This window comes from Bison bison, unplaced genomic scaffold (assembly GCF_000754665.1).
Source record: "Bison bison bison isolate TAMUID 2011002044 unplaced genomic scaffold, Bison_UMD1.0 scf7180017864473, whole genome shotgun sequence".
Lineage (NCBI taxonomy): Eukaryota > Metazoa > Chordata > Mammalia > Artiodactyla > Bovidae > Bison > Bison bison.
In genome coordinates, this window is record NW_011495034.1 from 9,638,615 (window position 1) to 9,658,331 (window position 19,717).

General features: G+C 35.1%; 1 protein-coding gene across 2 annotated transcripts in view; it reads left to right on the plus strand.

The window, feature by feature from the left end:
* TBC1D32 (TBC1 domain family, member 32) overlaps positions 1 to 19,717 on the plus strand; it is a 206,302-nt gene that overhangs the window by 73,941 nt on the left and 112,644 nt on the right. For both annotated transcript variants that reach the window (XM_010861791.1, XM_010861790.1), the window contains 4 exons: positions 2,408 to 2,546; positions 5,193 to 5,280; positions 7,425 to 7,543; positions 12,749 to 12,865. In XM_010861791.1, coding sequence (XP_010860093.1) covers positions 2,408 to 2,546; positions 5,193 to 5,280; positions 7,425 to 7,543; positions 12,749 to 12,865 — 463 coding nt within the window. The remainder of the gene's footprint in view (positions 1 to 2,407; positions 2,547 to 5,192; positions 5,281 to 7,424; positions 7,544 to 12,748; positions 12,866 to 19,717) is intronic.

A 19,717-nucleotide genomic window follows, 5' to 3' on the forward strand; every position in this document is an offset into this window, starting at 1 on the left:
GCTAAGAGTCGGACATGGCTGAGCGACTTCACTTTCACTTTTCAGTTTCATGCATTGGAGAAGGAAATGGCAACCCACTCCAGTGTTCTTGCCTGGAGAATCCCAGGGACGGGGGAGCCTGGTGGGCTGCCGTCTGTGGGGTCGCACAGAGTCAGACACGACTGAAGCAGCTTAGCAGCAGCAGCAGCAGCATGTTCTGTCTCATCTGTTTCCTCAAACATTTATTTCTTATCTAGCTACCTTTCAGTTCAATAATTCTTCGTGGCTGATATTTTTTCCATTTGCTTTTTAAGTGGTTTTTAAAAAATATTCACAAGATTTCTTATAGTTATTTTTTTTTAATATTCACTTATTTTTATTTCATTTCTGCTTTTCTGTTTCAGTTCTAATGGAAGAGTAAAAAATTTTGAGAATCATAAAGGTAGTCATTATTTTTGAATTATTTCAGCTGGAATGGATTAATTTAATGAATGTTGATTCTGCTGGCACTTAGCTTTAGATGTCTTTTGACGTTTAATTACAAGTTCATTTTAAAATGAGTTTTTTTCCTTCTCTACTTTCTTTCCTCCCCTATTTTTCCTAGTTTCTTTTCTATATTCATTCTTCTCTGTCAAGCAGTTTTCTGGTTTTCTTCCTTTTCCCCTATGTTTTAAATACTGTATTGGCATCTTGAGACTCCTGTCAGTGATGATGAGGGTATTGCTGCTGGTGCTACTGCTGCTAAGTCACTTCAGTCATGTCTGACTCTGTGCGAACCCAGAGACGGCAGCCCATCAGGCTCCCCGTCCCTGGGATTCTCCAGGCAAGAACACTGGAGTGGGTTGCCATTTCCTTCTCTGGAGGGTATTGCATATACCGTTAAAAGTTAGACAGTGAATTGATTATCTGTACATTTCTAGAAATGAGGCTTTTTCTGTATCCTCCTGTCTCCCTAGGGTTATGGCTTGTCAAAAGTCCCAATTTTTGTCAGTTATATTTAAGTATTTTGTTTATATATTTTAAGTATATAAATTTTATATTTTAATTTTAGCTACTGCTAAATCGCTTCAGTCGTTTCCGACTCTGTGCGACCCCATAGACGTCAGCCCATCAGGCTCCCCCGTCCCTGGGATTCTCCAGGCAAGAACACTGGAGTGGGTTGCCATTTCCTTCTCCAATGCATGAAAGTGAAAAATGAAAGTGAAGTCGCTCAGTCGTGTCCGACTCTTAGCGACCCCGTGGACTGCAGCCTATCAGGCTCCTCCATCCATGGGATTTTCCAGGCAAGAGTACTGGAGTGGGGTGCCATTGCCTTTAGCTAATCATATGCAATTTTTAGTAGTATTACTCCATCATGAATCTTAAGCAGTGAGCCTTCCATTGGTCATACATCTCATATGTAACCCTGAGTCTTTTATATCCTATTTGGGCCAAATTTAGTTTCCATTGCCTGTATTTACCTCAAAACTAGTCCTACTTCTTTGTCCTTCTTTATCCAAGAGATATTCATTTTGTGTTTGAACATGGTTGTATCTTTGATCATTGCTTTGTGATCACCACTGATGGATATCAGTCAACACGTACTGACTGTTTCTTATTTAATCAGAAAAGTTCTAGATTTCAAATCTCTTACCAGTTTCAAAACATACTTCTGAAACTTCCTTGGGCAACAAAAGGGCACACATTTCCACACTCTGTTTCATTGTACATATAGACATTTGATTTTGACCTATTTTAAAATCCAACTTTTTTGTTTTTACAAGCAAGTAGGAATAGGATGGGTAGAAAATTTTCTCTTACTTTGATACTTCAGATGAAATGCTGATATCCCTTCCTGTGTTTCCAGATTTCTAGCTCTGAGTCTCCTGTTTACTGTATGACTTCTCAAAGTTTTGAGTTGTTTTCCTTTTCTTTTTTGTTTTTCTCTGGAGAATGCTACTGGCCTTTTAGAAGTATTCTGAGGGAAAAAATGTCATTCTCCAAAAGTGAAACTAATAACCAGTGAAAATAGAGTACCTGGTATGCTTTAGAAAGTCAAAAGACAAATACTCCTTAATGAAAAGGATGTATAGAAATAATGGAGAGCTGGGGCTTGGGGAATTTAGGCACAACAGAATTTTAATAGGAGACGTGGAATGAGATTAAGACCTGGTTGAGAGAATTTTGGTATAATGAAAATGCTGATATGTGCAGTTAATATTTGATTCATTTAGTGAAGGAAAATTATTAGATAGTAGAAAAAAGAATAACAGCGCACTGTTTAGGAAGCCATGCTGTTTATCTTATTTTTAAACAGTTAAATACTTTGCAGCCACTGTGTTCTCTATAAGTTTAATTGCTGGTAGAATTAAGCTGAGGTGTGTTTTTTTTTTTTTTCCAGTTTTGAGAAAAATAAAGACATTTATACCTTTCTTTTTACCTCTTTCAGTATGGCTTGGGAAGAGAATTTGTTAGATGATTTACTAAATTTTGCTGCCACTCCCAAAGGACTACTGCTTCTTCAAAGAACAGGTGCCATCAACGAATGTGTGACATTCATGTTCAACCAGTATGCAAAGAAATTACAGGTGCGAATTACCATCTGCCACAGGCAAAAGGAACTTTTGTTTCTGTAAAAGCCATTAAGAACATCATTCTGGTTTCTTTTTGTGAAGAGATTATTAAACTTCAATTAAAAACTCATATAGCATTGTAATATTTAACTTGATATTTTTTCAAGAAGACATTAGAGTTGATATTGGTATCTGTGACTATTTTACAGGATGACACAACTGAATGAAATTGAAAAACTCATTCATCCAGATGTTTTATAAATATATCAGACATCTGGATATATTAAAACTCAATGGAATTCCATTTTTGGGTCTAAATGTGTCAATGAGAGTTTAGGGTTCACATTTTGAAAGAAATATATATATTTGTAGAGGGCTTTTATTATTGCTACTGTTTAAATTTAAAATCTAGGCCTTTCTCACAGAGATCACTGAAGTATGTTCATTTTTTTGCTAGTACAGTGAATATGCCTAGACTTCAGAGCTTCTTAGGATCATAGGTATACTTTTTGTTGTTGTTACTGTTGTTTTTGTTTGCTTTGTTGTGTTTTTTTTTTTTTTTAATTGGGGTATAGTTGCTTTACAATGTTGGGTCGATTTCCACTGTACAGGGAAGTGAATCAGCATAGGTATGCTTTTAAAAGTGTTTCCTTTTATCTCTGGAAGTTGCTGTTTCTTGATGTTCTTATTGTAGCCTAGCAGAAAGGGCTAGGGCCTCTTGGGGATCTTTTATGTATTTATTTTTATAGAAGAGCACTAATCCCTTTCATGATCACTCTCTACCTTCACAAATAGCCTCCCAAAGGCCCCACTTCCTACCATCACCTCTGGGGCTTAGGAGTTCAACACAGGAATTTTGGCAGAACACAGACATTCATAATATAGCAAATGTAGAAGTTTTCAGGCTTTTAATGTTTATATAAATTGTGTTTTGATCTGTTGGTGAGTTTTAATTTCTCCTTGTATACTAGTTAACCATTTGGGTTTTCATTTTTATTCCATTTCTGAAAATATTCAAGCAATTCAAAGACATTTTTCTTTCTCATTCAGATGCTTGAGACCATTCAGACACAACTTTTTACTATTGTAATAATATACCTAGGATTAGATGTCATTTTTTTTATATTCATAAAATTTAAAGCAATCTGACCTTCCTTTGTATTGTGCTGTTAGTTGTAATAGAAGACGTTCCCTGGACCTCAGTAAATTACGACCATATAATTTAGTACAATACTTTAATATCAATTTATACCATTCAAGATGTTTTTTGAAAATTTAGACTCTGAGTTATCTTGTAAGAAAGCAGCTAGAGTTTCTTTAATTTTGCTGAAGATAATGTTGAGATTCAAGCTGGTATAAATGACCTGCCTGTGTTCACACATGTAGTTATTGATGGCAGTAATTCTAGAACTGAGATTCTAGTCTTAGATTTTAACAGTGTCCATGAAATCTAAGTCTTGTTTAATGAAGCCCCTGTAACTTCTCTGAAGGTTTTCTTTGCCTCTTCTTTTTTAGTATTTAGTCTTGATTGGGAGACCCCTATGGCTACCAGTTTCTGAATCATAGGGTCATTTGGGATGATTGATGAGTAAGGTGTTTTTCTTCCTGTCATGGAAAAAGCCATGTGGGAAAAGATAAACACTTACTTTGTTGTACTTCTATGTTATCTAATTGCCAAATTAATGGATACTAAAGTAAGGAACATGGAGAATGAGATTTGGAAGGCAAATTTATAGAGATGTGAGCAGCAAAAAATTGAAGAAATAAGCCTAATGTTTTTCCCACAGTCTTTTAGTCCCTCCCCCTTTTTTGCCCTTAAAACAGAATGTATAGTTTATATTTTAAGTATTTGATGAAAACATATGCTTATCCTTTCAATAAAATGTTGAAAAATACAAATTCTAAATGGTTAGCTCTATTTAGAAGTCAAACACTTTGGCTAAGATCAGGCTAACCTATGAAGTCTGAGGAAGGAGGAACATTTTATAGTGCCTTTGTTATTTCCTTATTGTGATTTTTGCTAAGAGATACTTCTGAACTTTACCATGAATATATGTATAATATTCTCTGTGAAGTAGCAATTATTTCCGGTTTTCTACAATGTATATTAAATGAGGATTATGTGTACGTGCATGTGTGTATAACTTCCTCCTTTGGGGGAAAAAAATCATATTGCCTCTAAAAGGATGATTTTTAAGACAATACCATTGTTCTTTTTAAAGCTGTTTATTTGAAAGCCCAGTGTAAAAACTGGCAGTCAATACAGATTAATCAATGATAATTTATTATTTAAGAACCAATTAAAGAATAAAATAGTAAGATAACACAAATAAGAGTTAGAAGGAATCTCTTTTCATTTAGTCCAACGTCCCTTATTTTATATATAAAGAGACTTAGAGACATAGTGACTTGTTTAAGGTCATGAAGCTTCTTAGTTTTAGGGCTGGTACCAGAGCCTAGTTCTGAAATAAGATTGTCAAAAATATTTGTTAGTATTAACTCACTAATCGTTATAGTTTTTTTTTTTTCTGCTCTTGTTATCTTTACTTGAAAGACTGTCTAGCATTTTAATAAAGAAATCAGTAAGTCTGCATATAAAATGTAAATAAAATATTAACATGCTATGTTTTCCTGCTTCTCATGTTTTCTTGTTTACATTAGATCAGCAGGCATAAAAAGTTTGGTTATGGAGTTTTGTTTACACAAGTGGCATCAACAGCAGCAGGTGCGATAGCCCTACGAAATTCAGGTAAGTTCTTTAAAAGTGTAATTTAAATAAAATGAGCCAGTCCAGACAAAATTCAGCTGCCATGAACAAGTGTCAACTATTTCACTCTGAAGTTCTTCTTCACAAGTTAGGCCATAGGTAAAAGAGTGTTAATGGTATTTCCTTCTTTTCTCTTCCATGAAATCCCACTAGGAATTTTTTTCTGTAAAATATATACAATTTTTTCTTTCCTCAGAACAGTGGTACATAATGAACCTAGACTAAGATATACCTAATGGCTTTAAGAACCCTTCACTTTATAAATCAAAAGTGTGTCATCTTTTCTTGATATAGTTCCATCTGATAGGCTTAATGCTCAGTTTCAGTGATTTATATATGAATCAAGATTTATAGTCATAATAGTTGTTGCATATACATATCATTTTCTTATTCCCTTTTCTCTTCCTTTCTTGAAAGAGTCTCATCCACTTAATTTTCACCACTATTTCTGGAGTTTATAGTCAGCATGTATTATCTACTACAGATTGGATTTTTAAGATGTTCAAACTTTGAAGATTTAATGTATTGTAAAGTTAACTGAACCCTGCACCAGAGACCAAATGTAATCTCTGATAGAGATGCTGTGATTATATTTAAACCTTAGAAGTGAAGAATCATAACCTCAGTGGTCACTATTGAGTCTATCCTCAAATGAAAATATTTTTCTATGATATATCTAAATCTTAAGTATTTTTTGGCTGAACTTTGGACTGCTTATATTATGAAACATATTTCTTGGCAGAAGCTGTCCTAAGCGAACCACTTACTGCTTTACTTAGAATAAAATCCAATTTATTTATAGTACTCAGGGGCACGTTAATGGAAACATTTGAAGACTAGATTCAATCCCAGATTTCCCTGTTGGTCGAGTTATTAAGCTTTAAACCTTATAGTATCCAGCTTTCCTTGAAAGGATTAAATGCAATTTTTCATAGGACAAAGGAAGGAAGACTGACACTGCCTGAGTCCCTATGATGTCTTAGGTACTGCATTAAGAACTCTCTGTATATCGTTTCATTTATACTTTACAGCAACCTTTGAATGTAGCACTTTTTCAGTTTTCACATTGAGAACTGATGCTGTTAGAATTCAAAAGATTCAAAGATATATAACTTAATAAGCTGGCAGATTAGTAATTTGAACCCTGATGGTCTTGATTTCAGGGCCTATATATTTTGTTACACTAGAAACCCATTCTGCTCTAATGTGTTGTTGCTGCTGCTGCTGCTAAGTCGCTTCAGTCGTGTCCAACTCTGTGCGACCCCATAGATAGCAGCCCACCAGGTTTCCCTGTCCCTGGGATTCTCTAGGCAAGAACACTGGAGTGGGTTGCCATTTCCTTCTCCAATGCATGAAACTGAAAAGTGAAAGTGAAGTTGCTCAGTCGTGTCCGACTCTAGCAATCCCATGGACTGCAGCCTACCAGGCTCCTCCGTCCATGGGATTTTCTAGGCAAAAGTACTGGAGTGGGGTGCCATTGCCTTCTCCTAAATTACTGATTTTATGATTAGGTGTTTTGTTTTACACTTTTCATATGCTTTGATTCCTCATAAAGGAATTTGATAATCAAACTCAATAGTCACTTTCATTTAGATATATAGTATCTGACTCTGGAAAATTTGAAGATGGTATAGAACCAAAAGTTGTATGAAATAGAGAACTGTTCTAAGCATATGGAAATACAAAAGGATAGTTCCATTAGAGAAAGAGAACACAAGTACACTCTTTGGTTGCTTATGGTGTCTCCTGATACCTCCTTCCAGGCTGCATTTCAGTGTTAACTCATTTGCAGAGTAACGTGTAAACTTTTTTGCTTTTTTTCAGGAAAACATGATGACAGAGATTATTGACTAAAGGATTAAAAACTGGGACTCAAAATTCAGTCCCCTGGGGGAATAGTTTTGAGAGTTTAGTCATTACATAATTTAGTCATTACATAGTTTTATCATAAGCATATATTAACAATATCAGCACTAATTTCTACCAAGGTTAGAGATTATTTCTTATACAGGATTCAAGTATGTCTTTTGTCATTGTGGAACGGTCTCGTCAGAAGGATAAGTATGTCTTTCCACCACAATTCAAAGAAGTAATATACTATAAATATGATGTAAAATTCTTCTTAGGGTTTATTAATGCACTTATAACTGAATTATGGGCCAATCTGGAATGTGGAAGAGATGATGTTAGAGTAACCCATCCCAGATCTACTCCAGTGGACCCTATTGACCAAAGCTGTCAAAAGGTAAGAAATGATTTATCTAATAATGTATAGATTTTAAGTATCTCTCAAATTGCTTCATCCAGACTTTAATCTATATTCAGTTACAACCAGCAGCCTTTCCTAAGTTTGTCCTAACCCTCCTTTCTTTCATTTCTAACTTTGTGTTTCTAAAATAAACTTATAAAAGACAGAAATACCAGTGTTCCTTGGGAATTGTCTTGCAAGGACATTCTTTTTTTTTGAATTCCTACTATATTTTATACTGTAATTTTTCTCAGTTAATAAATATATAGACATCAGACAAAATAATAAACATGGACTTAAAGGAACTAGAAAAAGAACAAACAAATGCAAATTTAATAGAAGGAAAGAAATAATAAAAATCAAAACAGAAATAGAGAGTAAAAGTGAAAGTAGAAAAACAACAAGCAAACCCAGACGTAACAGAAGAAAAGAAATAATAAAAATTGAAACAGAAATACAGACTAAAAAACCAATAGAAAAGATCAGTAAAACTATCAGCTGATTTTTTGAAAAGATAAGCAAAATTAATAAACCTTCAGCTAGACTTCTCAAAAAAAGAGAGGACCCAAATAGGTTGGAAATGAAAAAGAACTTACAACCAGTATCACAGAAATCATGATATTACTATGGACAGTTATATGCCAATTAAATGGATAACCTAGAAGAAATTGTATATTTCTTGGATTTTACCCATCTTTCAAGATTGAATCAGGAATACAAAATATAAACAGTCAGATGACCAGTAATGAAATTGAATCAGTAATTTTTAAAAGACTCCCAACAGACAAAAGGCCAGGATCAGATGGCTTCACAGGTGAATTATATCAGACATTTAAACAATTAATCCTTCTCCTTCTCAAACTATTCCATGTTTGAGATGAAGGAATATTTCAGAATTCAGTCTGTGAGGCCTACATCACCCTGATTCAGAAACAAGACTATGAAAAAAATATATAGGCCAGTATCACTGAAGGTAGTTGCAAAAATCCTCAATAAAATGCTGGCAAATCAAATTCAACCATATATTAAAAGGGTCATACACCATGATCATGTGGATTTATCCCAAGGTTAAAATGATGGTTCAGTATCTGCAAATTAGTTGGTGTGATAGACTACATTAATAATTGAAGGATAAAACTCATATCATCTCAGTAGGTACAGAAAGAGCTTTTGACAAAATTCAACATTCATTTATGAAACTCAACATTCACCGATGTATGAATGGATAAAGAAAATGTGGTGTAGGTATAGAATGAAATATTACTCAGCTATAGAATAAAATGAAATCTTGCCATTTGTGACATGAATGGACCCAGAAAGTATTATACTAAGTGAGAAAAGTCAGATGGAGAAAGACAAATACCATATGATTTCATGTCTATGTGGATTCTATTTTTGGGGGGGATTTAATTTTATTGTTATTTAAATTTTAGGAAGCAATGATGTGGCTTCCATATACAAAGAGGTTCATTTAAAAGTTTTAGTCCAGTTTCTCCTTCCTTCTCTCTATAGCTTTGCTTTTGCTGTATGCTAGACAATAGCCCTTGGAGAAGGCACTGGTGACCCACTCCAGTACTCTTGCCTGGAAAATCCCATGGACGGAGGAGCCTGGTAGGCTGCAGTCCATGGGGTCGCTAAGAGTCGGACACGACTGAGCGACTTCACTTTCACTTTTCACGCATTGGACAAGGAAATGGCAACCCACTCCAGTGTTCTTGCCTGGAGAATCCCAGGGATGGCGGATCCTGGTGGGCTGCGGTCTATGGGGTTGCACAGAGTCGGACACAACTGACGTGACATAGCAGCAGACAATAGCCCTACATAGTTATGTAAATTTAAATTAAAACTAAAAGTAAAAATTCAGTCTCAATTACGTTAATCATATCTTAAGTGCTTATTTGTAGTCACATGTAGCTAGTGACTATCATACTGTACAGTTTAGAACATAAAATTTCCATTTTATGTTCAGAAATATTTATTTTAAATATTTAAATAAAATAGTTAATTTTATTTAAATATTTAATAAATATTTAAATAAATAAATATTTTATTTATTTAAAATATTTTATGTTCAGAAATATTTTATTTATCACAGAAAATTTTATTGAACAGCCAGGACCGTGGAGCTAGGGTAATACTGTTAAATAGTGTCTGAAGATGACTTATTTTGTAGTGAGTAATCTTAGCCTGTAAATAAGAAAATGCTATTCGTTCTGCTATCAATTTTTTGATTATATGTCTTTGACCAAGACACTTCACTTCTCTGGTCCTCAAGTTTTCTCATCTATTAAATGATAAATTGAATTAAAATATTCTTTCCATTATCTCAGTGTTCTGATTTTTGTGAAAATTCTTTTTTTCCTTTCCTTTTTTAAAATTTACTGATTTTTAAATTGAAGGATAATTATTTTACAGAATTGTGCTGGTTTCTGCCAAACATCAAAATGAATCAGCCATAGGTATACATATGCCCCTTCCCTTTGAAACTTCTCCCCACTTCACTCCCCATCCCACCCCTTTAGGTTGTTACAGAGCCCTAGTTTGAGTTCCCTGAGTCATACAGCAAATTCCCATTGGCTGTATATTTTACATATATTAATGTAAGTTTCCATGTTAACTCTCTCCATAGATCCCACCCTCTCCTTACTCACTGCCCCCCACCCCCGTACCCATAAGTCTGTGTTCTATGTCTGGGACTCCATTGCTGCCCTACAAATAATTGCATCAGTACCATATTTCTATATTCTGTATATATATTAGTATATGATATTTGTTTTCTCTTTCTGACGTACTTCACTCTGTTTAAGAGGCTCTAGGTTCATCCACCTCATTTGAACTGACCCAGATAGATTCCTTTTTATGGCTGAGTAACATTCCATTGTATATATGTATCACAGCTTCTTCACTCACTGATTTGTCAATGGACGTCTAGGTTGCTCCCATGTACTAGCTATTGTAAATAGTGCCACAGTGAACCTTGGGATACATGTGTCTTTTTCAATTTTGGTTTCCTCAGGGTATATGCTTAGTAGTGGGATTGCTGGGTCCTGTAGTGGCTTTATTCTTAGTTTTTTTAAGGAATCTCCATACTGAGTTCCTTAGTGACTGTATCAATTTACATTCCCACCAACAGTGCAAGACTGTTCCCTTTTCTCCACACCCTCTACAGCATTTATTGTTTGTAAACTTTTTGACGATGGCCATTCTGACCAGTATCAGATGATATCTCCTCTTAGTTTGATTTGCATTGCTCTAATAATGAGCGATGTTGAGCATCTTTTCATGTGTTTGTTATCCATCTGTGTATTTTCTTTGGAGAAATGTCTATTTAGGTCTTTTTCCCGCTTTTTGATTGGGTGTTTTTCTGATATTGACTTGTATGAGTGGTTTCTATATTTTGGAAATTAATCCTTTGTCTATTGTGTCATTTGCTATTATTTTCCCCCATTCCGAGGGTTGTCTTTTCACCTTGCTTATAGTTTCCTTTGCTGTGCAAAAGCTTTTAAGTTTAGCTAGGTCCCACTGTTTATTTTTGTTTTTATTTCTATTACTCTAGGAAGTAGATCATAGAGGATCTTGGTGTGATTTATGTCTCAGAGTGTTCTGCCTATGTTTTCCTCTAATAGTTTTATAGTTTGTGATCTTACATTTAGGTCTTTAATCCATTTTGAATTTATATTTGTGTATGGTGTTAGGAAGTGTTCTAATTTCGTTCTTTTATACATAGCTGTCCAGTTTTCCCAGCAACACTTATTGAAGAGGCTATCTTTGCCCCATTGTATATTCTTGCCTCCTTTGTCAAAAATAAGGTAACCTTAGGTGTGTGGATTTATCTCTGGGGGTTCTGTCTTGTTGCATTGGTCTGTATTTCTGTTTTTGTGCCAGACCATACTGTCTTGATGACTGTAGCTTTGTAGTATAGTCTGAAGTCAGGAAGGTTGATTCCTCCAGCTCCATTCTACTTTTCAGGATTACCTTGGCTTGGGGTCTTTTGTGTTTCCATATGAACTTTGAAATTTTTTGTCCTATTTTTGTGAAAAATGCCATTGGTAATTTGATAGAGATCTCATTGAATCTGTAGATTGCATTTGGTAGTATAATCATTTTTTATTTTAGTGAAAATTCTTTATGTGTATGATCTTCAAAATTTCTGAGACTAGTGAACTAGTGAACTGCCAAGAGGAAAACTTAATAGTTACAAATAAGTGCAATTAATACAATAAAAACTAAATATATAAGTATTAACAGAATATAGGGCTTCTAGATGTGAATGGACTTAATAAGAAAGCCTTCTATAAAAATGTGGCAAACTTTTGAAAGCTTATAAAGTAACATAATAGGTCAATGGGAGGACTAAAGGGAGCTCCTTAGTAGGAAAAGAAAAGTTTGTATATGTGGCAGTCACTTGAAGGAGACTGCAGGCAGATTGATTGACTGCAGTGATGACTTCAGGCTGAGGAAACTTAATGGCAACTGAGGCTTTTGCAACTGAAGAGAAGAAAAGTGTCAATAAAGTGCCTTGAAAGTCATGCTAAGGACTTTAGATCTGATGTTTAGTACTGGACAACCACCGCATACTTTTGCACAGGGCATCCAAGGAATGAACTGTGCCTGAAAATAATATTCGGATTCTTGTCAATGAGAGAAGAACAGGAGCTTAAAGTTTTCATGGAGAGATTAACTTGGTAAAATTGCATGAGAAAATGAGCTGATTTTGATAGGAAAAGCCACAGCTTTTTCTAATTAACTGTAATTATTAATAGGTTACTTGAATTTCCAGTGAATGTATCATCAGGTAAAGGCTGAAGATAGCCTTGTGACCTGAGTGCTGTAATATATAGAATTCTTTATCTTGCTCCAGAGCCCTGAAGTATTATATTTTCTTACACATCAGATATAACAATGCAAAGAATGAGAAAAATGTATCATTTCATTATTTTCAGAACCAAACTGTCAGAGATACATGATATTTTAAAACATTTTCCAACTCTCAGGTACATTTTCTTATAGTTTTTATTCATTGTCAGTACATAGATTATTGTTGATGTTAACTATTTTGTACTTATCATAGAAGCATATATTTCAGTTTTATGGGTTGATTAGACTTATTTTAAAAACTCCCATTTGCATTAATGACTCTTCAGTGGATGTGATTGAGAAAAAAAATGAACCATTTGAACAGTTTTTTTTCTTCCCACCTAGTCTTTTCTAGCACTGGTGAACCTGTTATCTTATCCTGCTGTTTTTGAGCTGGTTGGCAATCAAAGCCTTCCTAATAAAGCAGAATATTCTCTTCGTGAAGTCCCAACAAGTGTTATTGTAAGTTATTTTCTTTTAATCTTTCACTTTTATAGTGCTACTTTTTAAGGTGTGTAGTAAAAATGCAATGTAACAGAAAAAAATGGTACAATAAATCACATTTGAAAACCTATTTGATTTATTTACCTATAAGTGAAAGTGAAGTCTCTCAGTTGTGTCCAACTCTTTGCAACCCCATAGACTGTAGCCTACCAGGCTCCTCAGTCCATGGAATTTTCCAGGCAAGAGTACTGGAGCGAGTTGCCATTTCCTTCTCCAGTGTAGAATATTCGCTTCCAAATTATCTGTAAATGGAATCTTTGATCCTGGATGTCTAAAAATGGCAGCACCTATTGCAATAACAACGTTAACGTGAGTTTGAGTAAGCTCCGAGAGTTGGTGATGGGCAGGGAAGCCTGGCGTGCTGCAGTCCATGGGGTCTCAAAGAGTTGGACATGACTGAGCGATTGAACTAAAAGGTTTCCCAAATAAGGAAGAGATCCAGCATATATAAAAGTTAGTGTATTAATTATTTTTAGATGACTCATGTTATTAGTCACATGATTATTTCTCCTTCATTGACTAAGATAATTAGGGATAAATTGTATCTAAAGAGTCCAATATGTTTTCTGCTTATGTTTTAAATGATCTGTGTATTACTGCCCTATGAGGGCAGTATATGCATATTTATTTAATTTGAAACTTATTTTATATTCATATTTCAAAATGGGTAACTTATTTTAATCATTCAAGTGTATTTAGTTACTCATCTTTTGTTAAATTTATGAATTAAACCCCCATTTGTATTTAAATACAAATTAAATATGTGTATATATGCATTATTAAGGAATCATTTAATTCTGAAATCCCAATCATTGGATTTATCTTTTGGTCACTTTGTCCAGTGTGTTGTTTTTCTTATATCATTTTGACCTTTTGAATTCTTCTAATTCTTGTTTACCCTAAACATTTTATTTTCAAGAATTTGCTCTACTTTGGAAATTTTTTGATAATTTATATGAATGAAATACAAATAAAATATTTTTCTCTTTGAACTTTTATATTCTTGAGGTGTCCCAATTTTAGCTTATACTTACTTGTATCTTGGCACTTCTTAAGTAGTTTTATAATTAACCATTTATATACCTGTCTTCCCTGCTACACTGTGAGGACCTGAAAGCGAGTAGAATATCTTGGTCATATTTACATCTAGTAATAACTGGATCCAGTGAATGGTTTTTGAAAGTATTTCTAATATTATTGCCTTTATTGAAATCTGTTATGGAACACAAGTATTATATTAATACAAATGTGCTGTTATTTAATCTAGAGCAATGGTTTGAGTGTTTGTTCTCAAGTTTTTGTGGATATGCTACAGTGCCTAGTCAAAAATACCTGTCCACTTAGGTAAAGGATTTGTCCTTAATATAATCTTAAAATGATTAACTGCATATAGTTTTGATAGTCCATCTTCTTAATGACACTACATTTTAACCCTGTAAATGAATCACTGCTTCCAATCATCATTTAAACAAGTATAAACACTTATTAAAAAAAAAAATTCCCTTGATCTATGTTGTCTTTTAGCTATCACCCTATAGTTTTCTTTGTCAGAAAGTATCTTGAAAAAATTGCCTGTATTTCAATTCTCAACTTCTTTCTCTTGTATCAACTCTAGAAGTCACTGTAATCTGGAGTCTTGTTCTGCCAAAAGTCACTGATAAATACGTAATTCCCTAATCTAATGGAACCTTCCCCTCAGTTCAGTTCAGTTCAGGCGCTCAGTTGTGTCCGACTCTTTGCGATCCCATGAATTGCAGCATGCCAGGCCTCCCTGTCCATCACCAACTCCTGGAGTTCACTCAAACTCACGTCCATCGAGTCGGTGATGCCATCCAGCCATCTCATCCTCTGTCGTCCCCTTCTCCTCTTGCCCCCAATCCCTCCCAGCATCAGGGTCTTTTCCAATGAGTCAACTCTTCGCATGAGGTGGCCAAAGTACTGGAGTTTCAGCTTTAGCATCATTCCTTCCAAAGAATACCCAGGGCCGATCTCCTTCAGAATGGACTGGTTGGATCTCCTTGCAGTCCAAGGGACTCTCAAGAGTCTTCTCCAACACCACAGTTCAAAAGCACCAATTCTTTGGCGCTCAGCTTTCTTCACAGTCCAACTCTCACTCCATACATGACCACTGGAAAAACCATAGCCTTGACTAGATGGACCTTTGTTGGCAAAGTAATGTCTCTGCTTTTGAATATGCTATCTAGGTTGGTCATAACTTTCCTTCCAAGGAGTAAGTGTCTTTTAGTTTCATGGCTGCAGTCACCATCTGCAGTGATTTTGGAGCCCAAAAAAATAAAGTCTGATACTGTTTCCACTGTTTCTCCATCTATTTCCCATGAAGTGGTGGGACCGGATGCCATGATCTTAGTTTTCTGAATGTTGAGCTTTAAGCCAACTTTTTCACTCTCCTCTTTCACTTTCATCAAGAGGCTTTTTAGTTCCTGTTCACTTTCTGCCATAAGGGTGGTGTCATCTGTATATCTGAGGTTATTGATATTTCTCCCGGCAATCTTGATTCCAGCTTGTGCTTCTTCCAGCCCAGCATTTTTCATGATGTACTCTGCACATAAGTTAAATAACCTTCCCCTGTATTTAACTTAATTTACCACATTGTGGCATTTAATGGAGTTGATTCATTCTTCCTCATTGTCATTGTCTTCTGTGGCTATGGCACTAGTTCTAGTTCTCTTACAGCTTCTGTGGTCTCTTTTGTGGACTTCTCTTCTGCTGTCTTATGTCCTTTAGGTTCAGTCAGTTCAGTCACTCAGTTGTGTCTGACTCTTTGTGACCCCATGTACTGCAGCACATCAGGCTTCCCTGTCCATCACCAACTCATCAAGCTTGTTCAAAGTCTTGTCCATCATGCCATCTAACTATCTCATCCTCTGTTATCCCCTTCTCCTGACTTCAATTCTTCGCAGCATCAGGGTCTTTGCCAGTGAGTCACCTCTTCACATGAGGTGCCCAAAATATTGGGAGTTTCAGCTTCAGCATCGGTCCTTCTATTGAATATTCAGGACTGATTTCCTATAGTATTGACTGGTTTGATCTCTTTACACTCCAAGGGACTCTTAAGAGTCTTCTCCAACACCACAGTTCCACACCTTTAGGTTCATTTCATCCAGTTCTGTGGCTTTGGTTGTACATTCACAACTCTCTGAACTGTATCACTTACTTGACTGCCAGGACTATACCCATAATCTACCAGATAATGGACATTAGGAAAACTCATAGAAATCTTAGATTTAACCATGTCCACAACTGAATATTATGTTTTTCTCTGTCTTAAATCAATTCCATTTCTTATTTTTCTATCTCAACGTATGGCACTATCATTCACATAGTTGAATGAGCTACAAACTGGAAAGTCATTTTTGACTCCTCTTTATGGTAGTTTTTACTATTTATAAATTTTTCTCTCCTTCATGACTTGATCTTATTTACTTTATTTATATTAAGACTACCTTAGTTTAGACCTTTGTTTCTTGTCTAGATTACTCCAGTGATATGTTAACTGTTTTTTCTTCCAGTCTTAGCTCATAAGTTATCCTCACAATAATCCTTTAAAAGTGAAAGCCAGATGCAGTCTTTCTGTTTTTTTCCTTATTCCCTTTTTCTCTATACACAGTCCATGCTCCTTCGCATTATCTAATATCTAGTGTAGTCTGTATAGAAGTTTCCTCTGCTGTGTCAAAGATGTCTTTGTTTTTTTTCAGTTTCTCAAGTCATGATCCAAACAAGGTCCACATGTTGCATTCAGTCATTATATCCTTTTCAGTCATTTTCTAAAACATTTTCCCCTTTTTGTTTCCATGCAGTTAACTTATTGGAGAAACTAGGCTACTTTTGCTATGAGTTGTACTAATTGTTTCATTAAGAGATGTGAAATGGTGATTCTAGTCTGTCGTTCTTTTCTGTATTTAACTGAAATTATTTAATAAAGGGAATCCTGAAATACAGTTCTTTCAGAAATAGCAAAATAAATGCTTGATATTTTAATTTGCAGAGTAATAAATTTATGTTCTAGTAATCTGTAAAAGGAAAGTTTTATGATGGTTATTATCATAATGAACTTCTGGATTTTACACATATATTTCAACTCAGTGCAGTCATTATTGCTTTTGATGGTCAAAATATTCTTTCATTGTCTACTGACTCCTTTTGTTATTTGGTAGTTTTATTTATTGATTTATTTGATAGGATATTCCAGGCTCATTGTATACATTTTCTGGTTTAGGCTTTCTCCTCTTCTATTTTAAATATCCCTTTGTCTTTTTCTTACAAGAACACCGTCATTAGATTTAGGGCCTACTTGCTTAATCCAAGATGATCTTATCTGGATTCTTAGTTACCTCTGCAAAGACCCTTTTTCTCAATAGGGTAACAGTCATAGATTTTTGGGATTAGAACATAGACATGCTTTTTCAGGGATAGTTACCATTCAACTCACCACTCTGGCAGAATGGCATTTTCATCTACCTCTTGTCTATAGACTGAATGTTTGTATACCCCCAAATTAATTTATTGAAACTTCATTCCCAGTATGATGATATTTGGAGGTGGGGTTTTTAAGGGGTGAAGTGAAGTGAAGTAAAAGTCTCTCAGTCATGTCCACCTCTTTGTGACCCCATGGATTGTACAGTCCATGGAATTCTCCAGGCCAGATTACTGGAGTGGGTAGCCATTCCCTTTTCCAGGGGATCTTCCCAACCCAGGGATTCAACCTAGGTCTCCCACATTGCAGGCAGATTCCTTACCAGCTGAGCCACAGGGGAAGCCCTTTGAGGGGTGAATAGTAGCCTAAAAAAAAAAAAAAAAAACCGTTAGCCCCTTCTGCCATCTGAAGACACAGCAAAAAATAACTGTCTGTGAGCTAGAAAATAGATCCTCATCAGACACAAAATCTGGCAACTTGATCTTGTACTTCTCAGCCTCCAGAAATGTGAGAAATAAACTTCTGTTGTTTATAAACCACCCCAGTCTATGGAATTTTATTATAGTGTCCAGAATGGACTAAGACATTCCCTTCTTTGAAAAAGTACAAGGAAGGACTTTTAATAGACTGAATTTTGCTTATAGATGTTCATGGGCTAACTAGTTGCAAGATACTCCTAATAATGCAAGTATGGGAATATTGGCATTATGGTTGATCTGTTCTTTACCCTTCACTTGGCCCTATCTTAAGTAAAAGGCATCAAATAGCACAAACACAAGCTTTGGGACAATTGTAAACACAATAGGCACTCAAACATATATTGATTTATAGAAAATGAATATTCTTCTTTGTTTTTCCAGTCTTGGTTTCATTCTGGCTTACTTGGTCATTTAATGTATTCTCAAGCTAGACAATATGCTTTAAAAAAAAAAAAAAAAAACAACGTACAGAGTTCCTGACTCCTTTTTGCAAGTCCCAAACCTTACTTGCACTGATTTGTTACTGGAAAGCTACTGCTTATTTTAGGAAACATTGCCTTCTTGATACCCATTTTGCTTAGAAACTGAATTTCTCCATAAGGCAGACTTCTCAGGAGTTTCCTTTTCTTCCCTAAGTGGTGATCCATCAATATAATCCTCTTTGAAGAAGAATTCATTTATTGTAACATTTGTTCTCTGAAAAATGCATTATCATTGATAGATTGCTGCAGTTAGCTTATTGGAAATACATTCTATATCCTGTATTCTTACAGTATCTAGTACTTAGATTCAGAGCTAAAACTTTTGAACCATGAAGTGTCAAGAAGTGTTTTGAAACAAGGAATGTCTAGTGAGAAATGGAGTATTTCCTGCTGTATCAGTAAACAAGGATGTCACAGGCATCAGTGATTCTGGGCCTCCAAAGGTGAATTCCTGAACCCTGAGGGCACTCAGGAAGGAGAAAAATACCTTAGTGAGACCAGGCAGCCATTAGGCTCCAGCCACTCCCTGTGGTGAGCACTAAAGAATTCAGGATGTGAACTTAGGATACTGGCCCTAGGATAGGTGAGATACTAATAAAAGGAATGATTTCTGTGAGTCCAGACTCTTGTATCTTTCCAAACATAGAAAAGTGCTAAATTCCTTAATTTGGGATATCTGGTTTTCTTTAATTCACAAAGATGTTCAGACTACCTGCCTTTTGTTGCAAACTTCTATATAACCTTACCTGCCTTTTGTTGCAAACTTCTGTATAACCTGACTCACACCCCGACCCACCCCCCTAGAGCAGTTTTCTCAGGGTTTCCTGAGATGTTGCCTCTTGAGCTTAAGTCCTAAAAATTTGCATTGAATAAAACATAACTCTCAACTTTAAGGTTGTGACTATTTTTAAGTCAACGCTTGCTAAGAAGCAGACAACAGTGACAGATTCTTAAAGTTAGCAATTCTTTCATTCTTCATTGTTAGGCAGTTTATTTAATATTTGCTGATTGTAAATTCTTGTGCTTACATTATTTACACATTTTTCAAGATATCTGTGGAATGGTAAATGCCTTCCTAAGTGTTCCATGTAAACATTTCAGTTTGTAAGTTTATTAAAAATCCTGTATTTACTGTGTCTTGTTTATTTTTCAGATGTGATTTTTAAGTCCATTATTTCCTCCTTCTTACAGACTTATTTTGTGGCCTCTTAAGTTATTTGATATGTTTGTACTATTATCTATATTGACCTCAGTAAATATTCTGTGACTTTATTCCCTAGTATAATCTTCCTCTTTTTGCCATATTGGTTACAGAAGTATCTTGAATTTAAACTCATGGAATGTAGCAAGTTTGTTGGTCAGGAAAATGAACAATGAGAGAGAAAGGTATTTGTCTATGAATAAATATCTTAGG